General features: G+C 52.9%; 1 protein-coding gene across 2 annotated transcripts; it reads right to left on the reverse strand.

Annotated features, from left to right (window-relative positions):
- Positions 1-1,224: 1,224 nt before the first annotated feature.
- Positions 1,225-14,709, reverse strand: cdca3 (cell division cycle associated 3). 2 transcript variants are annotated; one of them, XM_072276303.1, is made up of 6 exons: positions 14,453-14,658; positions 12,797-12,930; positions 9,331-9,478; positions 6,445-6,693; positions 3,099-3,229; positions 1,225-1,658 (listed from the first exon to the last, which is right to left on the reverse strand). In XM_072276303.1, the coding sequence occupies exons 2-6, from the start codon at positions 12,914-12,916 to the stop codon at positions 1,518-1,520; spliced, it is 789 nt and encodes a 262-aa protein (XP_072132404.1). In that variant the 5' UTR covers positions 12,917-12,930; positions 14,453-14,658; the 3' UTR covers positions 1,225-1,517. The 2 variants fall into 2 exon arrangements, with proteins under 2 accessions (XP_072132404.1, XP_072132405.1); XM_072276304.1 differs by having other exon boundaries at positions 1,530-1,658; positions 3,077-3,229; positions 14,453-14,709.
- Positions 14,710-22,281: the final 7,572 nt, after the last annotated feature.

A 22,281-nucleotide genomic window follows, 5' to 3' on the forward strand; every position in this document is an offset into this window, starting at 1 on the left:
ACCAGTCCCAATGCGCACAGAAAGTTGGAGCTCATCCTGGAGTTGTCTTTTCACTTACGCGGTGGACCCACGGTCTGTGTGAAAGCACACACCACATCCCCAACTTCCCTCTACAAACGGTCTCGGTGTCTCTCTCTCTCTCTCCCCCCTTCCTCCTTGGAGCCATTCATCTGCACAAAGCCTTCACACCACTCACAGAGTGTCCTACCCACATATATAGGTCCCTCTGTTCCAAGACACTCCCCACCACGTCCCACCCACCCTTGCACACTGACATCCCTCTGATCCAAAACACTTCCTAGCATTCCCACTGTGTGGGTCATTGTTGTACAGCAAGGTCCCCGTCTCCTCCCCTCGTACACCAACATCCCTCTGTTTCAAGACACTCCGCAACCTTCACACTGCGTGTCCTACCCTTGTACACTAGCCCCGATTGACATCAATGGATCCGGGGTTGAGAGGGTGAGCAGCTTTAAGTTCCTCGGCATAAACATCACCGAGGATCTCACATGGTCTGTACATACCGGCTATGCAGTGAAAAAAAGCACTTGGCACCTCTTTCACTTCAGACGGTTGAAGAAGTTTGGTGTGAGCCCCCAAATCCTATGAACTTTCTGCAGGGGCACAATTGAGAGCATCCTGACTGGCTGCATCACTGCCTGGTATGGGAACTGTACTTCCCTTGATCGCAGGACTCTGCAGAGAGTGGTGCAGACAGCCCAGCGCATCTGTAGATGTGAACTTCCCACTATTCAGGTCACTTACAGAGACAGGTGTGTAAAAAGGGCCTGAAGGATAATTGGGGACCTGAATTACCCCAACCACAAACTATTCCAGCTGCTACCATCCGGGAAACGGTACTACAGCATAAAAGCCAAGACCAATAGGCCCCGGGACATCTTCTTCCACCAGGCCGTCAGACTGATTAATTCACACTGACTTGAGTGTACTCTATATTACTTTGCCTGTCCTATTTATTATAAATTACTGATTGCACATGCAACATTGAGATGGAGACGTAACGTAGAGATTTTTACTCCATGTATGTGAAGAATGTAAGAAATAGTCAATTCAATGCAATTCCCTCTGATCCAAGACACTCCTCACCATTCCTTGTGTGTCTGTGCCCCCCCCATGCGCACTGAAGTGCCCCCACACTCACCAGTCAGTCAGTGTACGTCCCACCTACAGGCCGTTTCAATGACACAGGTGCAAAATTTGGTATTTAAAAAAACACACAACACTTTTATTAACAATTGGGACAGGATAAAATCAGAAGTGAAGAACCGGGCCACGCCAGCAGCAAAGGAAGGAAGGGAGGTAAGCGGACAGGCAGTGTACAGAACACCCTCACACGCCGGGACGAGGAGGCAGTGCGTCGCTCGGCACGGTGGCAGAAAGTTCGACCCGGGGCAGAGATGGCGCGGGAGGCAGAAGGTGAAAGAGTTAGTGTTGTCCTCGGGACAGGGAGCAGACCTGGGGAGGGGGTTCTGTAGCAGCTCCTCACCCACACCCGGTCAGGGGGGGCAGGCCCTCAGCTCACCCGACAACCACTGGGAGCCATGGTTCTCCTTGTCGGCCGGGCAATGTCCCAGTTTCAGGGGGCTCCGGGCAATCAGCTCACCTGGGCTGCCTGAGGAACGCAGAGTCGTCTTCACCTGGGTGGGGGGGAGAGACGGGGAGAGCAATGAGACCCTTTGGTAATGGGGGACAGCAAGTCTAAGCTGATTCGTCACCCTTCCTCACCCGGAGCTGATACAGGGGAGGGCGAGGAAACCAGGGCTGACGTAGAACCCTTCCTCCTCCCTCCCCAACCCAGAGACAGAGATCAGGAGTGGGGAGGCCCAGGCTAATTCTCATTTCCCCCTCCCACTTCCTCCCTTACCCAGGGGTTAGTGGGACAATGATGGGAGTGGGACCCTCCCTAATCTCCCCCACCGCGCCAATTCACCCGACTCCGAAGATCGGACAGCACTGAGTACCAATACCCGTCTCCTGACCAATGTGCATGTTGGGGAATTCACCCTTCCCTCCCCCCTTACCCAGGGGCTAGAGGGACAGGAACAGTAACAGGAGCTCCCCTACCCCCTGCCTGGCACCCTGGTACCTGTCTCCTGACCAGTGTGCGTGTTGGGGAATTCACCCTTCCCTCCCCCCTTACCCAGGGGCTAGAGGGACAGGAACAGTAACAGGAGCTCCCCTACCCCCTGCCTGGCACCCTGGTACCTGTCTCCTGACCAGTGTGCGTGTTGGGGAATTCACCCTTCCCTCCCCCCTTACCCAGGGGCTAGAGGGACAGGAACAGTAACAGGAGCTCCCCTACCCCCTGCCTGGCACCCTGGTACCTGTCTCCTGACCAGTGTGCGTGTTGGGGAATTCACCCTTCCCTCCCCCCTTACCCAGGGGCTAGAGGGACAGGAACAGTAACAGGAGCTCCCCTACCTCCTGCCTGGCGCCCTGGTACCTGTCTCCTGATCAGTGTGCGTGTTGGGGAATTCACCCTTCCCTCCCCCCTTACCCAGGGGCTAGAGGGACAGGAACAGTAACAGGAGCTCCCCTTCCTGACCAGTGAGCACGTCGGGGAATTCACCCTTCCCTCCCCCCTTACCCAGGGGCTAGAGGGACAGGAACAGTAACAGGAGCTCCCCTACCCTCTGCCTGGCGCCCTGGTACCTGTCTCCTGACCAGTGTGCATGTTGGGGAATTCACCCTTCCCTACCCCCTGCCTGGCACCCTGGTACCTGTCTCCTGACCAGTGTGCGTGTTGGGGAATTCACCCTTCCCTCCCCCCTTACCCAGGGGCTAGAGGGACAGGAACAGTAACAGGAGCTCCCCTACCCCCTGTCTGGCGCCCTGGTACCTGTCTCCTGACCAGTGTGCGTGTTGGGGAATTCACCCTTCCCTCCCCCCTTACCCAGGGGCTAGAGGGACAGGAACAGTAACAGGAGCTCCCCTACCCCCTGTCTGGCGCCCTGGTACCTGTCTCCTGACCAGTGTGCGTGTTGGGGAATTCACCCTTCCCTCCCCCCTTACCCAGGGGCTAGAGGGACAGGAACAGTAACAGGAGCTCCCCTACCCCTTGCCTGGCGCCCTGGTACCTGTCTCCTGACCAGCGAGCACGTCGGGGAGTTGTCGTCCTTGAGGAGCTGCAAAGGGCAGCGGCCCTTCGCCGACACCGACTGTGGTCTGCCCGGCTGGCTCCTCCTCGCCCGGCTGGTTGGCCGCTGAGCTGTGGAGAGACGGGACGCGGGCTGGGTGGCGGCTTGCAGAGACGCGGCCCACCGCGCAGCGCAGGAGGTGGCTCTTCGGCTCACACCGCCACGCCAAACCTCAGATAAAAGATACCACGCCGTCGCGGCGAGAGAGAGCGCGAAATCGGATCCCGACACCCTGTCTTTTCAGTCGATCTGGGCTGGCGTTTAAATTGAACGAGGGACGGGACAGCGAAAGGCTCTGGTGCCCTGGAGAGAGAGGAGTGGCTCACCGTTCTGTTTTGTTCAATTCAAACGCTAGCCCAGTAACAACCACCCCTCCCGACGCCTGTTTGAAACGAGTAACACCCTCCCCATCGCCCGTCTGCCATCTGCAAGGCTGGCCGGGTAGGTAGGTAGGACCCTGTTTCGCTGGCGTCACAGTCCGGCAAGGTGGTGGTTTTAACACCCGAGACGTGCCCTCTTCTCATTGTTAACGTCGGGAAGGAGGTACAGAAGCCTGAAGGCACTCACTCAGATCCATACATACGCCTACTGTAATTCCCTTTTTAAAAATCTTATATTATCGTGTATTGCATTGTACTGCTGCTACTAAGTTAACAAATTTCACGTCGGATGCCAGTGATACGAAACCTGATTCCGATCCTGGCCTTCCCCAGTCGGGAGAGTGAGGAGAGATCCCGCGAGACTCCGGTCCCGGCAGATTTGGAGCACAGGTCGACCTTCACTAATCCGGCACCATTGGAACCTGAGGAGTGCCAGGTAAGTGAAAAGCCGAATCACAGGAGGATCACATTAAGCATATTCCATGCCAGAATATCGAAGGAACCGATTACAGGTAGTCGGATTAGTGAAGGTCGACCTGTACTGCCTTCAGGTTTTGCCACAGGAAAGGTGTCACTGGAGGGAGTGCAGAAGAGACTTACAAGGGTGTTGCCAGGAGACGAGATGCTGGGGCTTTATGAGGCCTGGTGAGGCCTCACTTGGAGTACTGTGAGCTATTTTATTGAAATGGAAAGTTACCCCTGTCCATACATGAATTCAATGGTTTTCCCAAGTAATGTTATGTCTTAGCTTGGAAAAAGTTCGAAGTAGAAATTTTGATCCTCGATTCAATTTTGAGAGAAGATGGGGCTCTTTTGCCAAATATTATCATTTAATTTGAATTAATTTATATGGTTTCCTTCCAATCTTATTTATATAAATGTGAATTGGCGGTTGATTTTATTTATATATACACATACATACATACATATATAATTGAGACGTATTGCTCCGGGAATTGGTTCCTCATGGTTTTTTCCCCCTCTCTTGTTTCTTTTCCTTTCTCTTGTAGTTACTGGGGTTTTTTTTCCCTTTTAGTAGTTGGGGCTCTCTTTCTCCTTTTCTTTATATAAAAAAAAAATTTTTCATTATCATACTATTCTTTTTTGATAAGTTTTTTTTCTTCAGCTTTATTAACTGTATGTGTGTGTGTGTGTATATATCAATTTGCTGAAATCTTGCACCATTTTAAAGCTGTAGAAGATTATGTATCAATAAAAAGATGTTTAAAATGAAACGAACTGAGCCCCTTATCCGAGGAAGGATGTGCTGACACTGGAGAGGCTTCAAAGGAGGTTCACCAAAATGAATCTGGGATCGGAAGGCTTGTCATATATGAGGAGTCAATTATAAAATCAGCAGGTGCTGGAAATCCAGAGCAACACACACACAAAACGCTGGAGGAACTCAGCAGGCCAGGCAGCATCTGTGGAAAAGAGTAAACGGTCGACGTTTTGGGCCCTGACCCTTCTTCAGGGCGCACATGAGGAGGGTGTTCACGGCACTGGGCCTGTACTTGCTGGAAGTCAGAAGAAAGAGAGGGGGCAACCTCACTGAAACCTATCGAACGTTGAAAGGCCGAGATACAGCGGATGGAGAGGATTTTTCCGATGGTGGGGGAAGACTAGGACCAGAGGGCACGGCCTCAGAATAGGGGGACGAGGAGGAATTTCTTTAGCCTGAGGGTGGTGAATCTGTGGAATTTGTTGCCACAGGCGGCGTGGCGACTGGGTGTATTTAAAGTGGAGGTTGATAGATTCCGGAGCAGTCAGGGTGTGAAGGGGTACGGACGGAAGGCGGGAGAATGGGGTTGAGAAGGAAGTGGACCAGCCATGATCAAATGGGACAGCCTTGATGGGCTGAATGGCCCAAGGCCTTTTGGACTGAGTGCGTGACCACGAGCTGGTTGGGATGCCTTCATCACCGGCGGAGACTGACAGCTGATCTTATCAAGGCGTCCAAAATCATGATGGGGCACAGACAGGGTGAACGCACTCAGTCTTTCTCACGGGGTAGGGGAAACCATGAATTAGAGGTCACGGGTTTAAAGATGGGGCCGGGGGGGGGGAGATTTGGAGATGTTGAAAGCAATGATTTGATTTTTTAAAAGTAAGAGAAAAATCACAAAGGGCAGTATCCAAGGGGAATGAGCTGCTGGGGGAGGAGTGGTTGAGGTAGGCACGTTCACAGCACTTAAAGGGCAGAATCAGAATCAGGTCTAATACTGCTGGCAGAGGTCGAGAAATTTGTTGTCTTTACGGCAGCGTAACAGATAACGGATGCAGAAACTGGATTGTAGTGTGTGTATACACACGCCCTGGGTGGTGGTGTTGGGGGGGGGGGGGGGGCGGGGGAGGTGCTTTTCCACAGATGCTGCCTGGCCTGCTGAGTTCCTCTGGCATTTTGTGTGTGTTGCTCTGGACGTCCAGCATCTGCAGATTGTCTTGCCTGAGTGAGACAGCGTTCACGGGTTCAGTGTCTATTTAGGAATCGGAGGGCAGAGGGGAAGAAGCTGTTCCTGAATCGCTGAGTGTGTGCCTTCAGGCTTCTATACCTCCTACCCGATGGTAACGGTGAGAAAAGGGCACGCCCTGGGTGCTGGTTGATAAGACAGGTTTACAGCCAGACGGTGGAGAGAGGCAGGGAAGGGGGGGGCAGGGTCCATAAGGGAGGTGGGGAGAGATAAGGGGGCGAACTTTCTGCACAGAGGGAGTTTCGTGCGGTCCGAGGGAGTGGTTGAGGCAGGTGTGTAAACATCCGATAGGTACACGCACAGGAAGGGATGAGAGGGATACTAGCCAAACGCGGGCGACTGGGACGAGCGCCGATGGGAATCGTGGTCGACGAGGAGGGTCCGTTTCTCTGCTGTGTGGCCCTCCCACACCCCCACCCCCAGAAACCCACTCACCTTCTCTGTGCATCACCCGCTTGGTGGGCCTCTGTTCCGGCCGCTGCACCCCAGTGTCAACCGGGTACCCTCGGCCCGGCTGGGTAGGGGGATCGGCAGCCTCCACGCCCTTCTCCTCCTCTTCGCCCTCGCAGTCCAGCAGCTGGTCGGCGGCCTCGACGTCCGGGGGGCTCCCGGCGTCCTCCTGGCTCTCCCGCTCCGGGCTGATAAACATGCCGGTCAGCTGCCTCGCCAGGGAGCCGAGCCCTTCTGGAAGGGGGACAGCAGGGGTGGGTCAGACCACTGGAAGCCCACCTGAGACTCGGCCAGGAGCAGGGGCTTCGGTCGCGAGGTGGAGTCGCGGAGCCTGCTCTCCCTGGAGCCGGGGTGTCAGGGGGCCAAAACCGAGGTCCCAGAGGTACATCGTCCCTTGGAGCTGGCTGGGCTGGGCTGGGCTGGGGGGAATTGTGTGAAGGACGCACCAAACATTTCAGCGCCAGGAATTAAACAAGTGAAAATAGTTTATGACGAGGTACAACCTAGCTCCTTCTCTGGATCGGGCACCGAGTGGGGACGTTATGGTTTCAGCTTTACGGGGTATTGGGGAAAATCACATTCAACGCGAAGGGAGCGAAGGGCCCAAGCCGGAGGAGTTCAAGGCCTAGCACTTGGTGATTGGCACGTCCAGCAGTTGAATGGTCAAGTCCGAAGGTCGGGGACCATTGGGGGAGGACAAAGCCCAGGGTCTACAAGCCCCGAGGCCACTGGAGGCTGGAGGCCTGTCGTGCACACGAGTGGAAGGGAGAACAGGCCTCGTCTTGCTGCTCTTGCTTTGTGGCTTGTCATGCTCTGCTGAGCATTGTGGGTACGCCATGTTGGCGCCAGAATTCACGGCAGGGGAGGGGAAATTGGCGACAGTTGTGGGCTGCCCCCCCCGCACTCTTTCAGGACGCATTTCACTATGTGTGTTTCTGTGTAACAAGTGAGAAATAATCTCGGCTCAGCCCGCACGGCCCACACCCCCGGCTGAATATAGAAAAGCAGCCCTCAACTGCATCCCTGCAGTCTGCTTCTCAGACTCACCAGAATCTGGTTTAAGGTGGCTGACGTACGTTGTGAAGCAGCACAAAGAAATACAGAATAACACACTGCAAGTTACAGGGGCTCCTTCAGGGGGGGTGGTAATGGGGACGAGCTCCCACTACCTGTTAAATGCTCCCAATGGTATACGTCTCCAACAGCCTCTGATACCCAAGTCCAGCTCCCGGCCTTCACGTGCGGCTCAGCTACTGGGCCCGGCGGAACCATTTCCACTGACGGGAGAAGGGGCAAAGGCGGGTCACTGGTTCCTCGAAACCAGTCGCTTCGGGCAGACGGGGCCCGTCAGCCGTGACTGGCAGCTCTTCTGGGAGAAGGAAAACTCTGATCTCAAAGCTCTGCCGCCTTGCGGCTGCACCCACTCACGGGGAAGGCTTCGGGAGTAAACCACGGGGAGAAAATCCGGAGCTGGAGTCCCTTAGTGCACGGGCACCGGTCGTGCATGCAGCCTGTGGCCATCAAACTTTACAACTCCTCCCTTGGAGGGTCAGGCACCCTGAGCTGACAGGCTGGTCCTGGACTTATTTCCCGGCATTCACATATTACTATTTAACTATTTATGGTTCTATTACTATTGATTATTTATGGAGCAACTGTAACGAAAACCAATTTCCCCCGAGATCAATAAAGTATGACTATGACCATGACTAAGGCATTCCTATGTTGAGATCAACGCTGACTGGAAACTCCTGTGATGCTGCTGGTACCAGATTGTATCGGTCTCTGCCATTCCTTTGGGATCATCAGACTCGTGGAGAGGGGGAGCTTGATACTTGGGAGGTAGCTCACTCTCCATATCGGACTGCCACTGTTGATGGAAGCCTCACTCACACTGCTTACATAATAACTAAATTGAACTACATACTTAAAAGTTAAAACAAAAGCTGGGCAAAAAAGTGAGGTAGTGTTTATGGGTTCAATGCCCATTCACAGATCGGCTGGCAGAGGGGAAGAAGCTGTTCCCAGCTCCTCGCTGAGGGTAGTGATGAGAAGAGACCATGCCCTGGGAGATATCCAGTGTGCTTCCCACGCTGTGTACACAGAGCAGTTCAGTACAGACACAGGCCATTCCGCCAACGACGTTCTGCTGAACCAATCAAGCCAGTATTTGCCTGCCTAACCGAACTAACTCCTTCCCCATTCCTTGCAAACAGAACTGCACAGAAGTACGGTCCCACCAACACCCAACGGGCTCCCCAGCCCACCACGCCGAGCCAAACTAACTGAAAATGCCAGAGTTATATTGACATTTACAGCACATTACAGGCCACTCGGCCCACATCGTTGTGCCGACCACGTAACCTACTCTAGAAATTGCCTAGAATTTTCCTAGCACACAGCCCTCTGTTTCACTAAGCTCCATGTCCCTCTCCAGGAGCCTCATAAAAGACCCTATTATACCCACCTCCACCGGCAGCCCATTCCACGCACTCAGCACTCTGAAAAACTTAGCCCTGACATCCACCACCACCCCCCCCCCGGACCTACTTCCAAGCACCTTAAAGCCATGCCCCTCAGGCATAGCCCCCCCCAGCACAGTTCAAAGGGCCGATGCTGTGCTGCATCTCCACAAATCAATGTCCCACGCCTTTAATAAATAAACCTCCCAGTGCAACTCCTCCCGCTTGGCTAGATGGGGTAAGCAGCTTGCGGGGAGGGGAAGGCAAGACTGGATCTGAAGTGGGTGGGGCTGGTTTTTTTAAAATGGTAACAGACTTCCCCTGTCTCAGGGGTCTGGGGGCGGGGGGCATCGACAAAGCCAGCCACCACATGAGCACCTCTCCCTCAGCAGGCGACTGCAGCACTTACCGGACACGCTGGGCTTGAGGGGGGTGCGGCTAACCCCGGGAGTGGGCGAGCGGGGGTCCAGTGAGCCCGATGGCTCTCCTCCCTCCTCCTCCGCCGCCTGCACGCCCGGCTCCCATCGAGCTTCGGGGGTACCGGGGCTGCTGAGAACCTGGGACAGGCAGAAACAGCCAGTTACATGAGGGCGGAGAGGCAGCCCAGAGAACCCGGGGCGGTCAGGCCAGCTCCCGGGTTGGGAAACGGGCCTTCCACGCTGACCCAAGCTAGCCACGTTTCCCTTCGCTTGGTCTCCTCTGGACCTTTCTCCATCTACGCTCCCGCCCCACGAGCCTGCCGAGCCATAGTGTGTCTGCCTCAACCACGTCCTCCGACGGCCGCAGGAACGGGGAAAGATTACTGGGGCAGCGTCTCACCCACCAGAGGAACTTCCTCAAACTGGGCCAGCGGCCAGAGACAAGAGGGTGCAGGGGCGAGTGTGGCAGAGAGGGGGAAAGGGTGACGGCAGCCTCAGCCCTCGAGCTTGTCCGGATGGCCCAGGATCATTACTCCCTGCGAGGATAGGAGGGGGGCTGCAGGATGGAGGAGCGATGGTTCGAATTGAATTGACTTACACTCTTCATATACAGGAGTAAAAATCTTTATGTTACATCGCCATCTAAATGTGCAATATATAGTAATTTATAATAAATAATATGTACAACAGGACAGTCAATATAACACAGAAATACAGTTGCATCAGCATGAATTAATCAGTCTGATGGCCTGGTTTAAGAAGCTGTCCCGGAGCCTATTGGTCCTGGCTTTTACGCTGCAATACCCATTTCCCAGATTGGAGCAGCTGGAACAGTTTGTGGTTGGGGTGACTTGGGTCCCCAGTGATCCTTCAGGCCCTTTTTACACCCCTGTCTCTGTAAATGTCCTGGATAGTGGGAAGTTCACATCTGCAGATGCGCTGGGCTGTCCGCACCACTCTCTGCAGAGTCGATCATGGCAAGAGACGGACACAGAGTCTGTAGAAGTGGGGCAAAACAGCACCGACTTCATGGACCCTGTACAGAGTGGGGGGAGGGCAGGGTTTGCCACCCAGAGGCAGATCAAGGTGGATAAAACCCTGGACCTGACAAGGTGTTCCCTCGGACCCAGCAGGTACTTAAATCATCCTTAGTGACAGGAGAGGTACCAGAGGACTGGAGGTTACCAATGTTGTACAACTGTTTAAAAAAAGGGTCCAAAAATAAACCAGGAAATTATAGGCCAGTGAGCCTGACGTCAGTAGTGGGAAAGTTGTTGGAAGGTATTCTAAGGGACTGGATATATAGGTATTTGGACAGACTGTGACTGATTAAGTACAGTCAGCGTGGCTTTGTGCTTTGTAGGTCATGTCTAACCAATAGAAACATAGAAAACCTACAGCACAGTACAGGCCCTTCAGCCCACAAAGCTGTGCCAAACATGTCCCTACCTTAGAAATGACGAGGGTTACCCATTGCCCTCTATTTTTCTAAGCTCCATTTACCTATCCAGGAGTCTCTTAAAAGACCCTATTGTATCCACCTCCACCACCATTGACAGCAGCCCATTCCACGCAATCACCTCTCTCTGCGTAAAAAACCTACCCTGACATCTGCTCTGTACCTGCTTCCAAGCATCTTAAAACTGTGCCCTCTCATGTTTGCCATTCCAGCCCTGGGGAAAAGCCTCTGACTATCCACACGATCAATGCTTCTCATTATCTACACACCTCTATCAGGTCACCTCTCATCCTCCGTCGCTCCAAGGAGAAAAGGCCAAGTTCACTCAACCTGTTCTCATAAGGCATGCTCCCCAATCCAGGCAACATCCTTGTAAATCTCCTCTGCACCCTTTCTATGGTTTCCACATCCTTCTTGTAGTGAGGCAAGCAGAACTGAGCACAGTACTCCAAGTGGGGTCTCACCAGGGTCCTTTATAGCTGCAACATTACCTCTCGGCTCCTAAATTCAATTCCAGAATTGATGAAGGCCAATGCACTGTATGCCTTCTTAACCACAGAGACAACCTGCGCAGATGCTTTGAGTGTCCTATGGACTCGGACCCTAAGATCCCTCTGATCCTCCACACTGCCAAGAGTCTCACCAGTAATACTATATTCTACCATCATATTTGACCTACCATCTTCAAGATTTTCAAGGAAGTTATCAGGAAAGCGGATGAATGCAAGACTGTTGATGTTCTCTACATGGACTTTAGCAAAGAATTTGATAAGGTCCCACACAGGAGGTTGGCCCATAAGATTCAGTCACTCAGCATTCAAGATGAGGTAGGAAATTGCATGAAACATTGGCCTTGTGGGAGAAGCCACAGAGTGGTAGTAGATGGTTGCCGGTGACTAGTGGTGTGCTGCAGGGATCAGTGTTGGGTCTGTTGTTATTTGTCATCTACATCAATGATCTGGATGATAATGTGTTATATGGGATAGGCAAATTTGCAGATGACACCAAGACTGGAGATGTAGTGGACAGCAAGGAAGGCTGTCATAGCTTGCAGCAGGATCTAGACCAGGAGAATGGGGTTGCAAGGGATTACAAACCTGCCATGATTGAATGACAGGGCAGACTTGACGGCCAAATGGCCTAATTCCACTCTTATGTCTTATACAAGCCACCTCAGGGTGAAAAACATGCTCCTCAGGTTCCTAGTAAATAGCTCTCCACTCACAGTAAGCCTGTGCCCTCTAGTTCTTGGCTTCCCCAAACAGACTGTGCACGTTCACCCTCTCCGTGCCCCTCATGGTTTTACGCAGCTCGAGAAGACCACTGCACAGCCTCCTCTGCTCCAAGGAGCAGAGTCCCAGCCTCTCTCCACAACTCGTTCCCTCAAGCCCCAGCGACAGGTCTGTAAAACTCCGCTGCACCCTCTCCAGCCGAGCCGCGGACCAAACCCGAGCACGGCCCTCCCAACGCAGCCTCACCAAGGCCTTGTGGAACCACAACATGGCATCCCAAGTTCTGTGCTCTACTGACATGCTGAGAGACGCAGGGGTGGCCACCCACACTGCCCCTCCAAGTCTCCTGGTGCCTCCCCTATTGCTGACAGTGATTCAAACCCCTCAGCCAGTGACCCAGAGATTCCTTCCTTCTCCCAGGAGAAAGATGCACGAGACAATCTGCAGATGCTGGAAATCTGGAGCAACACACACACAAAATGCTGGAGGAACTCAGCAGACCAGGTAGCATCAATGGAAAAAAAAAAGTAAACAGTCAACATTTCAGGACGGGACCAGTCCTGATGATGGATCTCAGCCTGAAACATGGACTCTTTTCCATAGATGCTGCCTGGCCTGCTGAGTTCCTCCAGCATTTTTTGTGTGTCTCTATCATGAGATCTTGCTGGGCCTTGGAGAAGCTTCTCACTGCCCAGTACAACCACTGGCCGCGGGCATCGCTGTCCTAGAATGATTGGCTCCTCGGTGCCGACAGGAGGTGCCTACCTCGATGGGGGTGCGCAGGATGCCGGCAGTGGGGGAGCGGGGGTCCAGGACGTTCCCCAGGTGACTGTTGTAGACTACCTTCACCGGAGTCTCGGTGCAGCTGCTGCTCGATGTCCCCATTGGCCGGCCGCAACCTGCACGAGAACGAGACCAAACCCTGGGTGAGGCAGGGCAGCTGGGGCCAGATCACCAAGGGGTGGAGAAGGTAGACCCCATCCACTCTGACTGTCCCCCTCCCTACAAAACCCATCCAGAGCAACCCTTCCCCAAGCTGCTTAGAATCCTCTTTACTTATCAGACCACCCCACTCTTCTCCTAGCTTCCTTGATCCTCTTCCCTCCTCCACCTCATCCTCAGCTTTGCCCCCAATATCACCCACCCCTACCCAACCCACCCAAACTAGGCCCCTCCTCCTGCCCCATACCAATCTCTCTCCCACCTCATTTCACTAATCCCTCAGCCTAGCTTCCCGACCCCGTAACACTCTCCATCCTCAGCTGTCACCCCTCACCCCCACACTAACAGCCCCTTCGATCCCATTCAGGCAGCAAACCACCCCAAACCATGGTCTACCCTTCCCCCACCCCCCAACCTAATCCAGACCAATCTGGAGCTCGGCTACCCACAGTCAGTCAGCCCTCTCTCCCCCCACTCTCCTGGCACCAACCTCCCCATCCCATTCAGGCAGCAAACCACCCCAAACCATGGTCTACCTCCCCCACCCCCCAACCTAATCCAGACCAATCTGGAGCTCGGCTACCCACAGTCAGTCAGTCAGTCAGTCAGCCCTCTCTCTCCCCCCACTCTCCTGGCACCAACCTCCCCCATCCCATTCAGGCAGCAAACCACCCCAAACCATGGTCTACCTCCCCCACCCCCCAACCTAATCCAGACCAATCTGGAGCTCGGCTACCCACAGTCAGTCAGTCAGTCAGTCAGAGCCCTCTCTCTCCCCCCACTCTCCTGGCACCAACCTCCCCCATCCCATTCAGGCAGCAAACCACCCCAAACCATGGTCTACCTCCCCCACCCCCCAACCTAATCCAGACCAATCTGGAGCTCGGCTACCCACAGTCAGTCAGTCAGCCCTCTCTCTCCCCCCCACTCTCCTGGCACCAACCTCCCCCATCCCATTCAGGCAGCAAACCACCCCAAACCATGGTCTACCTCCCCCACCCCCCAACCTAATCCAGACCAATCTGGAGCTCGGCTACCCACAGTCAGTCAGTCAGCCCTCTCTCTCCCCCCCACTCTCCTGGCACCAACCTCCCCCATCCCATTCAGGCAGCAAACCACCCCAAACCATGGTCTACCTCCCCCACCCCCCAACCTAATCCAGACCAATCTGGAGCTCGGCTACCCACAGTCAGTCAGTCAGTCAGTCAGCCCTCTCTCTCCCCCCACTCTCCTGGCACCAACCCCGACATGACGTACTGCGGACTGGACACCGGCCTCCTCCGGCACCTACACCTACACCTACACCCTCGCCCAGCCTAACCCTTACCCTCCCAGCCGCCCCCTCTTGAATGCCCGGATGCGGCAGTTGGACAGTACACCGTCCCTGCGCCCGTTCCGTCCCCCAACCCCACTGCGCCGCCGTCCCGGATGCCACGACGGCTGGGGAGGTGAAGCAGGCCGGCAACAACAGCGCCTCACCGTTAGTCTCTTCAACCAGCCCTCCAGGCCGCCGGACGCTGCCGTTCAAATCTGCCGCTTCGCTCGCCCGTCACCCAATCACTGTGGTCGCGCTCCTTCCCTTCAACCAATCACAGACAGCCCTGGCGTTTATCCGTCAGCCCAATCACAAACGGCTCCCTCTTCCGTCTCCCAATCGCGTACATCCCCACCTCGACTGGCCCGCCTCCATCTCGGATGGGCGTCGACAGGGACAAATCACGTCACAAGTGCCTGACCCGCACTCCAATGGACAGCGGCCCGAGCCAATTAGATCCGGGTGCTGGGCCATCCACCCAATCGCGGAGCGGGGCCCCGCCTCCTGACGGGCGGGCAGGACCAATCGCGTCGGAGCAATTGTCACGAACGCGAGGAAGTCCGCAGATGTTGGCAAAGGAAGGCAAAACGCAGCGAAAATGCTGGAAAGGGAAGGCAAAGCACAGACCACTCCGCTCTGCATGCTCTCCGTATCCCTTGCAGCTTCCCCTGTCTCTACAGTGCTTACTCGACACAGACTCAGGGCGAGGCATGGGTTACTGAACAATTCCAGCAGTGAAGATCTGCGGTTGGCATGCCAAGGTGATCGCTTTAGCACATCGGTACATTACGGTAGAGCCAAGATTGTTTAATGTCATTTCCAGTACGCAAGTGTAATGTGGGAACGAAGTAATTGCTACTCCAGATCCGATGCAGCACCAAAGAATCAGAATCAGGTTTATTATCACCGGCATGTGTCCTGAAATTTGTTAACTTAGCAGCAGTGGCTCAATGCGATACATAATCTACAACAAAAAGAAAAATAAATAAGTAAATCAAATACAGTATACGTGAATCGAATAGATTAAAAATCGTGCAAAAAACCCAGATATGATATGTATTTAAAAAGTGAATTTAGCAATCGGTTGGCCGCTGTGTTCCTGAATCACTGAGTGTGTGCCTTCAGGCTTCTGTACCTCCTACCTGATGGTAACAGTGAGAAAAGGACATGCCCTGAGTGCTGGGGGTCCTTATTAATGGACGCTGCCTTTCTGAGACGCCGCTCCCTGAAGATGTCCTGGGTACTTTGTAGGCTAGTGCCCAAGATGGAGGCGACTAAATTTATAACCTTCTGCTGCTTCTGTCGGTCCTGTGCAGTAGCCTCTCCATATCAGACAGTGATGCAGCCTGTCAGAATGCTCTCCAAGGTACATAGATGTTTACATACCAAATCTCTTAAAACTCCTAATAGTCACTGCCTTGACTTTTTTATAACCACATCAGTATGTTGGGACCAGGTTAGATCCTCAGAGATCTTGACACTCAAGAACCTGAAGCAGCTCACTCTCGCCACTTCTGATTCCTCTATGAGTGTTGGTATGTGTTCTTTCGTCTTACCCTTCCTGAAATCCACAATCAGCTATTTTGTCTTACTGACATTGAGGGCCAGGTTGTTGTGCAACACCACTCTTCTAGTTGGCATATCTCACTCCTGTACACCCTCTCGTCACCACCTGAGACTCTACCAACAATGGTTGTATCGTCAGCAAATCTATAGGTGGTATTTGAGCTATGTCTTGCCACACAGTCATGGGTATAGAGAGAGTAGAGCAGTGGGCTAAGCACACACCCCTGAGGTGCACCAATGTTGATTGTCAGCGAGGAGGAGATATAATCGCCAATCCACCCAGGCTATGGTCTTCCGGTTAGGAAGTCAAGGATCCAAAAGAAAGATAAAGAAGACAATAATAAGCACAATAACTACAAGTAGGTAAGATAGCTATATTGTATGTGATGCTAGGTACAGGACTGTCTGTACCTAAGGTGACTCTGACAGGAAATGATAAAGTAGTGGTGGTTGGGAGAGTAGAGAGGTAGGTGGAGGTGCTGATCAGCCTTACTGCTTGGGGAAAGTCGAATCATAAACAAGAGAAAATCTGCGGATGCTGGAAATCCAAAGCACCACACACAAAATTCCGGAGGAACTCAGCAGGTCAGGCAGCACCTATGGAAAGGAGTAAACAGTCCATGTTTGGGGCCAAGTCGTCGACTGTGTACTCTTTTCCACAGATGCTGCCTGGCGTGCTGAGTTCCTCCAGCATTTTGTGTGTGTTGCTTGGGGAATGTAACCGTCTTTGAGTCTGTTGGTCCGGGCACGGATGCATCGTCTTTGGTAGGAGTGGGACAAACAATCCAGGAGCAGCGTGGGTGGGATCCTTCACCATGCTACTGGCCTTTCCCAGCACTGTTCGTCTACTGTATCGAAGTCCAAAGTAAAATGTATCATCAGAGTACATACATGTCACGACATACTACCTTGAGATTATTTTTCCTGCGGGGCACATTCTGCAAATCTGCAGAAAGGCAACTGTAAACAGGATCAATGGACGAGCCAGAGCACAGAAGACAACAAACTATGCAAATATAAATAAACAACAATAAATAACCAGAGCATGAAATAACAAGAGAAAGAGTCCTCAGCGAGACACCATCGGTTGTGGGAATCTCAATAGAATGAGAGTGGTTATCCCCTTTTGTTCAAGAGCCTGATGGTTGAGGGGTAGTAACTGTTCCTGAACCTGGTGGTGTGAGTCCTGAGACTCCTGTACCTCCTTCCTGATGACAGCAGTGAGAAAAGAGCACGGCCTGGGGGGTGAGGATCTCTGACGATGGATGCTGCTTTTCTACGGCAACGTTTCCTGTAGATGTGCTCAATGGTTGGGAGGGGTTTACCCGGGATGTACTGGGCCCAATCCACTACCCTTTGTAGGATTTTCCACTCAAAGTCATTGGTGTTCCCGTACCAGGGCGTAACGCAGCCAGTCAGCACACTTTCCGCCACACAGCTACAGGAGTTTGCCAAGGTTTTCGATGACATGATGAACCTCCAAACACTCCTGAGGAAGTAGAGACTCTGTCGTGCTTTCTTCACAATAATATTTATATGATGGGTCCAGGACAGGTCCTCTGAGATACTGACACCCAGGAATTGAAAGTTACCAACCCTCCCCACCTCTGATCCTCCGGTGATTATTGGCCATCGGGTCAAAGTTACAAGAGCCTCAGGACTCGCACCACTAGGTTCAAGAACAGTTACTACAGGCCTCTCCTTCACATATCCCATTAGTCTGTTGTCACCAGTACAACCTTCTATGCGGTGGCGTGCTGGGGCAATGGCATCAACACGGGTGATGCCAACAGGCTCAATAAACTGATTCGAAAGTCTGGCTCTGTTATAGGAGTAGAACTAGACACACGGGAGGCTGTGGTGGAACAAAGGGCCCTATAGAAAATCTTGGCAATTGTGGACCGTTTTTCACCCTTGCACGCTACCTTGGCTGAACAGAGGAACACTTGTAGTGATAGACTGAGACAACTGCGCTGCTCCAAAGAGCGCAATATGAGGTCGCTCTTACCCTCGGCCATCAGGCTCTACAATGAGTCAACCTATAGATGGGGAAGTGATGACCCGTCCTGTTAGACTGTTTGAGGTAACCTTTTTTTTTATTCTTTCTTACTTCTGTTCTAATATTTGTATATCTGTGCACTTGTAATGCTACTGTGACAATGTCATTCCCTTTGGGACCAATAAAGTTTCTATCTATCTAAACTGCTTCGACACAGGGTGACAAGTGCGACCTCACCATTGTCTGGCCCAAGCACAACATAACCTCCCAACTTCTGTTCCCAGTGCCCCGACTGACGAAGGCCTGCCTCCTTCATCAGCCCGTCTAGAGAGAAAGTAAGTTTCCCATTGCCCTTGTGCATTCAAAATTCAGCTTTGCCTTTGATTCTCAACGGCCAAGGTTGGCAGGCGTGCTTGAGGTCAAAGTACAGCGGTTGTCAGCGTTACGCATATGTCACCATGTATCCAGTGGCCACTCATGTACCCAGGAGGACCTGCCACCTTGCTTGTTAATTCACGTGGCAGCAGCTCAGTGCATTAAAGCATGCAGGCATGGTCAGGAGGTTCAGGAGGGTGATTGGGGTCAGAGCAAAGGAGTGAGCCTGCTATTGGAAGTTGCAGTCCGGAGGATGGGGTGGAGGTGACACAGGGACTTTTGAGACTACTTTCAAGGACTCTTCATGCATCTTCTCAATACTTATTGCTTGCTTATCTATTTATTTATTATTTCTTCCTTTTTGTATTTGCACACTTTGTTGTCTGTTGCATCTTGGTTGAACACCCGAGTTGGTGTGGTCTTTCGTTGATTCTGTTTCAGATATTATGGTTCCTTAAGGTTGTTATAGCCCGGAATGATAATGGGGGCAAGTTCCCACTAGCTATTCAATGATCCCAATGGCGTGCACCTGGAATAGCCTCTGGCAACCGTCCAGCTCCCGGCCTTCACATCCGGCTCAGCTAAGCCCGGTGGAACCGTTTCTACTGACAGGAGAAGGGGCAAAAGTGGGTCACTGGTTCCTTAAAACCAGTTGCTTCGGGCAGACTGGACTCATCAGCTGTGGTTGGCAGCTCATCTGGGAGAAGGAAAACTCTGATCTCAAACCTCCACTGCCTTGCGGCCCACACCCACTCACTTCGGGAGTAAACCCCGAGGGAAAAATCTGCAGCTGGAGTCCCTGAGGCAGTCGTACGTTGAGTTCAACGCTGACTGGTAACTCCTGCGAAGCTGCTGGTGCCAAACTGTATCGGTCTCTGCCGTTCCTTTGGGTTCATCAGATGTGTGGAGAGGGGGAGCTTGCTACATGGGCAACAGCTCGCTCTCCATATCATACTGCCCTGCCTTGCAGGTCTAGACAGCTAGGACGCAGTATCCATGGTCGACTCTGACCGACAGAAACCGGGTTCCCAAACCTTTTGATGGCACGGATCCTTACTGTTAACCAAGGGGGTGCGTGGAGAGGGGGAGCTTGCTACATAGGCAACAGCTTGTTCTCCATGTCGTACTGCCCAGGCTCACCTATCTAGACAGCAAAAACACAACATCAATGGTCACACCTGACTGACAGAGGCCCTCACCTCACATTATCCTAGGGATTAACTGGGTATGCCCACAAGAAAAGGAATCTCAGGGCTGGATATAGTGACATATATGTACTTTGGTCGTAAATTTACTTTGAACTTTAGAAGGCGGGGTAGCGAACGGGAGGTGGTATTGGGTGAATGGAGTTCCATGGGGGGGGGTTAATGGCAGGTTTCTGGGAAGTGGAAAAATGGGGGGGGGCACGAATCGAGGACTGCAGTGTCCAGTGGTGAAGGCAGTGGGCAGGATTTGTACAAAAGAGGGAAGGTTTTGTGGAACTCTGAACGTGGACTTGACAGCATCCGCATTCTGATATCGATCCAGTTTGACTAACTAAGGATTGGAAAGAAAAGGGAAGCATTTGGAGGTATTGTGGACGCAAAACTTTCAAGAGATGGGGCGCAGTTGGTGCTTTGAAAAGATAGCAAGCACCGTGAGAAAGCTTCAGGGTTGAAAGCTGTGGTAGGAAGGAAAGTAAGGCCAGGGAACAACAGTGGCTTTGCGGAGTAATCCCTGGAGTGCCTCCATGGATCACGTCACAAATGACTGAGTCACAGAAACAGGGGCTTCCGCCCATCTAGTGCATGCCAGCTGTTAACCTGCCTCGTCCCATTGACCTGCACCTGGGACCGTACCCCTCCTGTCCAATCCAAATTTCCCTTAAATGGTGAAATCCAAATCACGAACACCGCTTGCACTGCCAGCTCGTTCGACACTGTCACCACCCTCTGAGTGAAGAAGTTCCTCCTCACGTTCCCCTTAAACATTTCACTGTGCACCCTTAACCCACGGCCTCTAGTCCTAGACTCATGCGACTCGGTGGAGATGGAGGGGCCTCAGGAGGGTGTCCTGGTTTCACTGATCAGTAGATTAAATGGCCACAGAAAACTGCCTCCGGGGGAATGTGGAGACAATAACGTGGGATTAGTGTAGGACCAGCGGTCAATGGTGTTTGATGGTCAGGACATACCCAGTGGGTCAAAGGGCCTGTTTGTGTGTTGTGTGACTGTGACTCTCTCCCTCCCTTCCTCTCTCACCTCTATCGCTTCCTCACTCTCCCCATTCCCCCCAACACCTCACATTATACAAATGCCTCATGTTTTTGACCTGTGACCTTTCACCCAATGTGACCTGTGTCTGTGATGTGAAAACCCCTCTGTCCTCAGTCTGTTCTGGTGACCAACAGGAGAACAGAACAGGGCCTTCCTGAAGCAGCGAATGCTGAAGACGGACTGGATGGGATTCCAAGTTCATTGTCATGGACTACACCATCCTTGGGTGTCAACAGCCTGGACAACAGCTTTTCCCAGCAACAGTGCAATAGGATGCAAGTTCCCAGCGGTTAACAGCCTCGGATTATCTATCCTGGGCCCCGTTCGGGATCGCTCTGGGATCATGAGACTACGGAGAGCTTGCGTTACGGACAATCTAAAGTGTGACCCAGTCTTCAGGAGGTAAAGCCTGTGCACGATTTCACTTCCAACGGATAGTTAGCGGCGAGGGAAGCCCACCACTAGGTGTGGGGCATGCGGATACCGTCCCTGAAACGACGAAGGAGCAGAATTGCCCCCCCCCCGATCGTTGGGTCTGCTCCGCCAGTCCCTGCGCCCCCCCCCCCGCCGTAACTGTGAGTCTCTTACAAATCTATCAACCTCTGATTTCAATATACCCAACGGTTTCACTTCCACAGTCACCACAGACTCAGCACCGTCTGGCTGAGAATTTCCTTCTCACCCTTTGCCCTAAAGGGGACGTCCTTCTATTCTGAGGCTGTACCTACTGGTTCCGGAAACATCCTCTCCACCTCCACTCTATCTACCTCGGGGTTCCCAACCCCAGGGTCCACACACACCCCTCGGTTAACGGTAAGGCTCCGTGGGCAAAAGGGTTTGGGAACCCGGTTTCTGTCGGTCAGAGTCGACCATGGATACTGCGTCCTAGCTGTCTAGACCTGCAAGGCAGGGCAGTATGATATGGAGAGCGAGCCGTTGCCCATGTAGCAAGCTGCCCCTCTCCACGCATCTGATGAACCCAAAGGAACGGCAGAGACCGATACAGTTTGGCACCAGCAGCTCCGCAGGAGTTGCCAGTCAGTGTTGAACTCAACGTACGACTGCCTCAGGGACTCCAGCTCCGGATTTTTCCCTTGGAGTTTACTCCCGAAGCCTTCCTCATGAGTGGGTGCAGCCGCAAGGCAGCAGAGGTTTGAGATCAGAGTTTTCCTTCTCCCAGAAGAGCTGCCAATCACGGCTGACGGGCCCTGTCTGCCCGAAGTGACAGGTTTTAAGGCGCCAGTGACCCACCTTTGCCCCTTCTCCTGTCAGTAGAAACGGTTCCGCCAGGCTCAGTAGCTGATCCACATGTCAAGGCCAGGAGCTGGGCTTCGGCATCAGATGCACGTCATTGGGAGTTGAACAGGTAGTGGGAGCTCATCCCCATGACCACCCCAGGCCATAACGACCTGAAGGAACCCCATTGATCCAGGTCTTTCAATATTCGATAGGCTTCAATGAGATCTCGTCTCACCCTTCCAGACTCCAGAGGCCCAGAGCCATCACACGCTCCTTATGCATTAACTCTTTCACTCCCGGGATTGATGTTGTGTAACTCCTCCAGACCCTCAAACAAAGGAGCTGGTTGTGGACTAGAGGAGGATTGGAGACAGGCTAGCCCCCATTGACATCAATGGATCCGGGGTTGAGAGGGTGAACAGCTTTTAAGTTCCTCGGCATAAACATCACCGAGGATTTCACATGGTCTGTACATACTGACTGTGTGGTGAAAAAGTCACAACAGCATCTCTTTCATCTCAGACAGTTGAAGAAGTTTTGGTCTGGGCCCCCAAATCCC

Source organism: Mobula birostris, chromosome 13 (genome assembly GCF_030028105.1).
Source record: "Mobula birostris isolate sMobBir1 chromosome 13, sMobBir1.hap1, whole genome shotgun sequence".
NCBI classification, from domain to species: domain Eukaryota; kingdom Metazoa; phylum Chordata; class Chondrichthyes; order Myliobatiformes; family Myliobatidae; genus Mobula; species Mobula birostris.

Excerpts from the sequence above, each read along its gene's own strand:
- cdca3 (XM_072276303.1), bottom strand. The coding sequence starts at position 12,916 with ATGGGGACATCGAGCAGCAGCTGCACCGAGACTCCGGTGAAGGTAGTC. Across the intron at positions 9,479-12,796 it reads TCCTGCGCACCCCCATCGAG|GTTCTCAGCAGCCCCGGTAC; the intron begins GTAGGCACCTCC and ends TGCCTGTCCCAG. Across the intron at positions 6,694-9,330 it reads CCTCAAGCCCAGCGTGTCCG|AAGGGCTCGGCTCCCTGGCG; the intron begins GTAAGTGCTGCA and ends TCCCCCTTCCAG.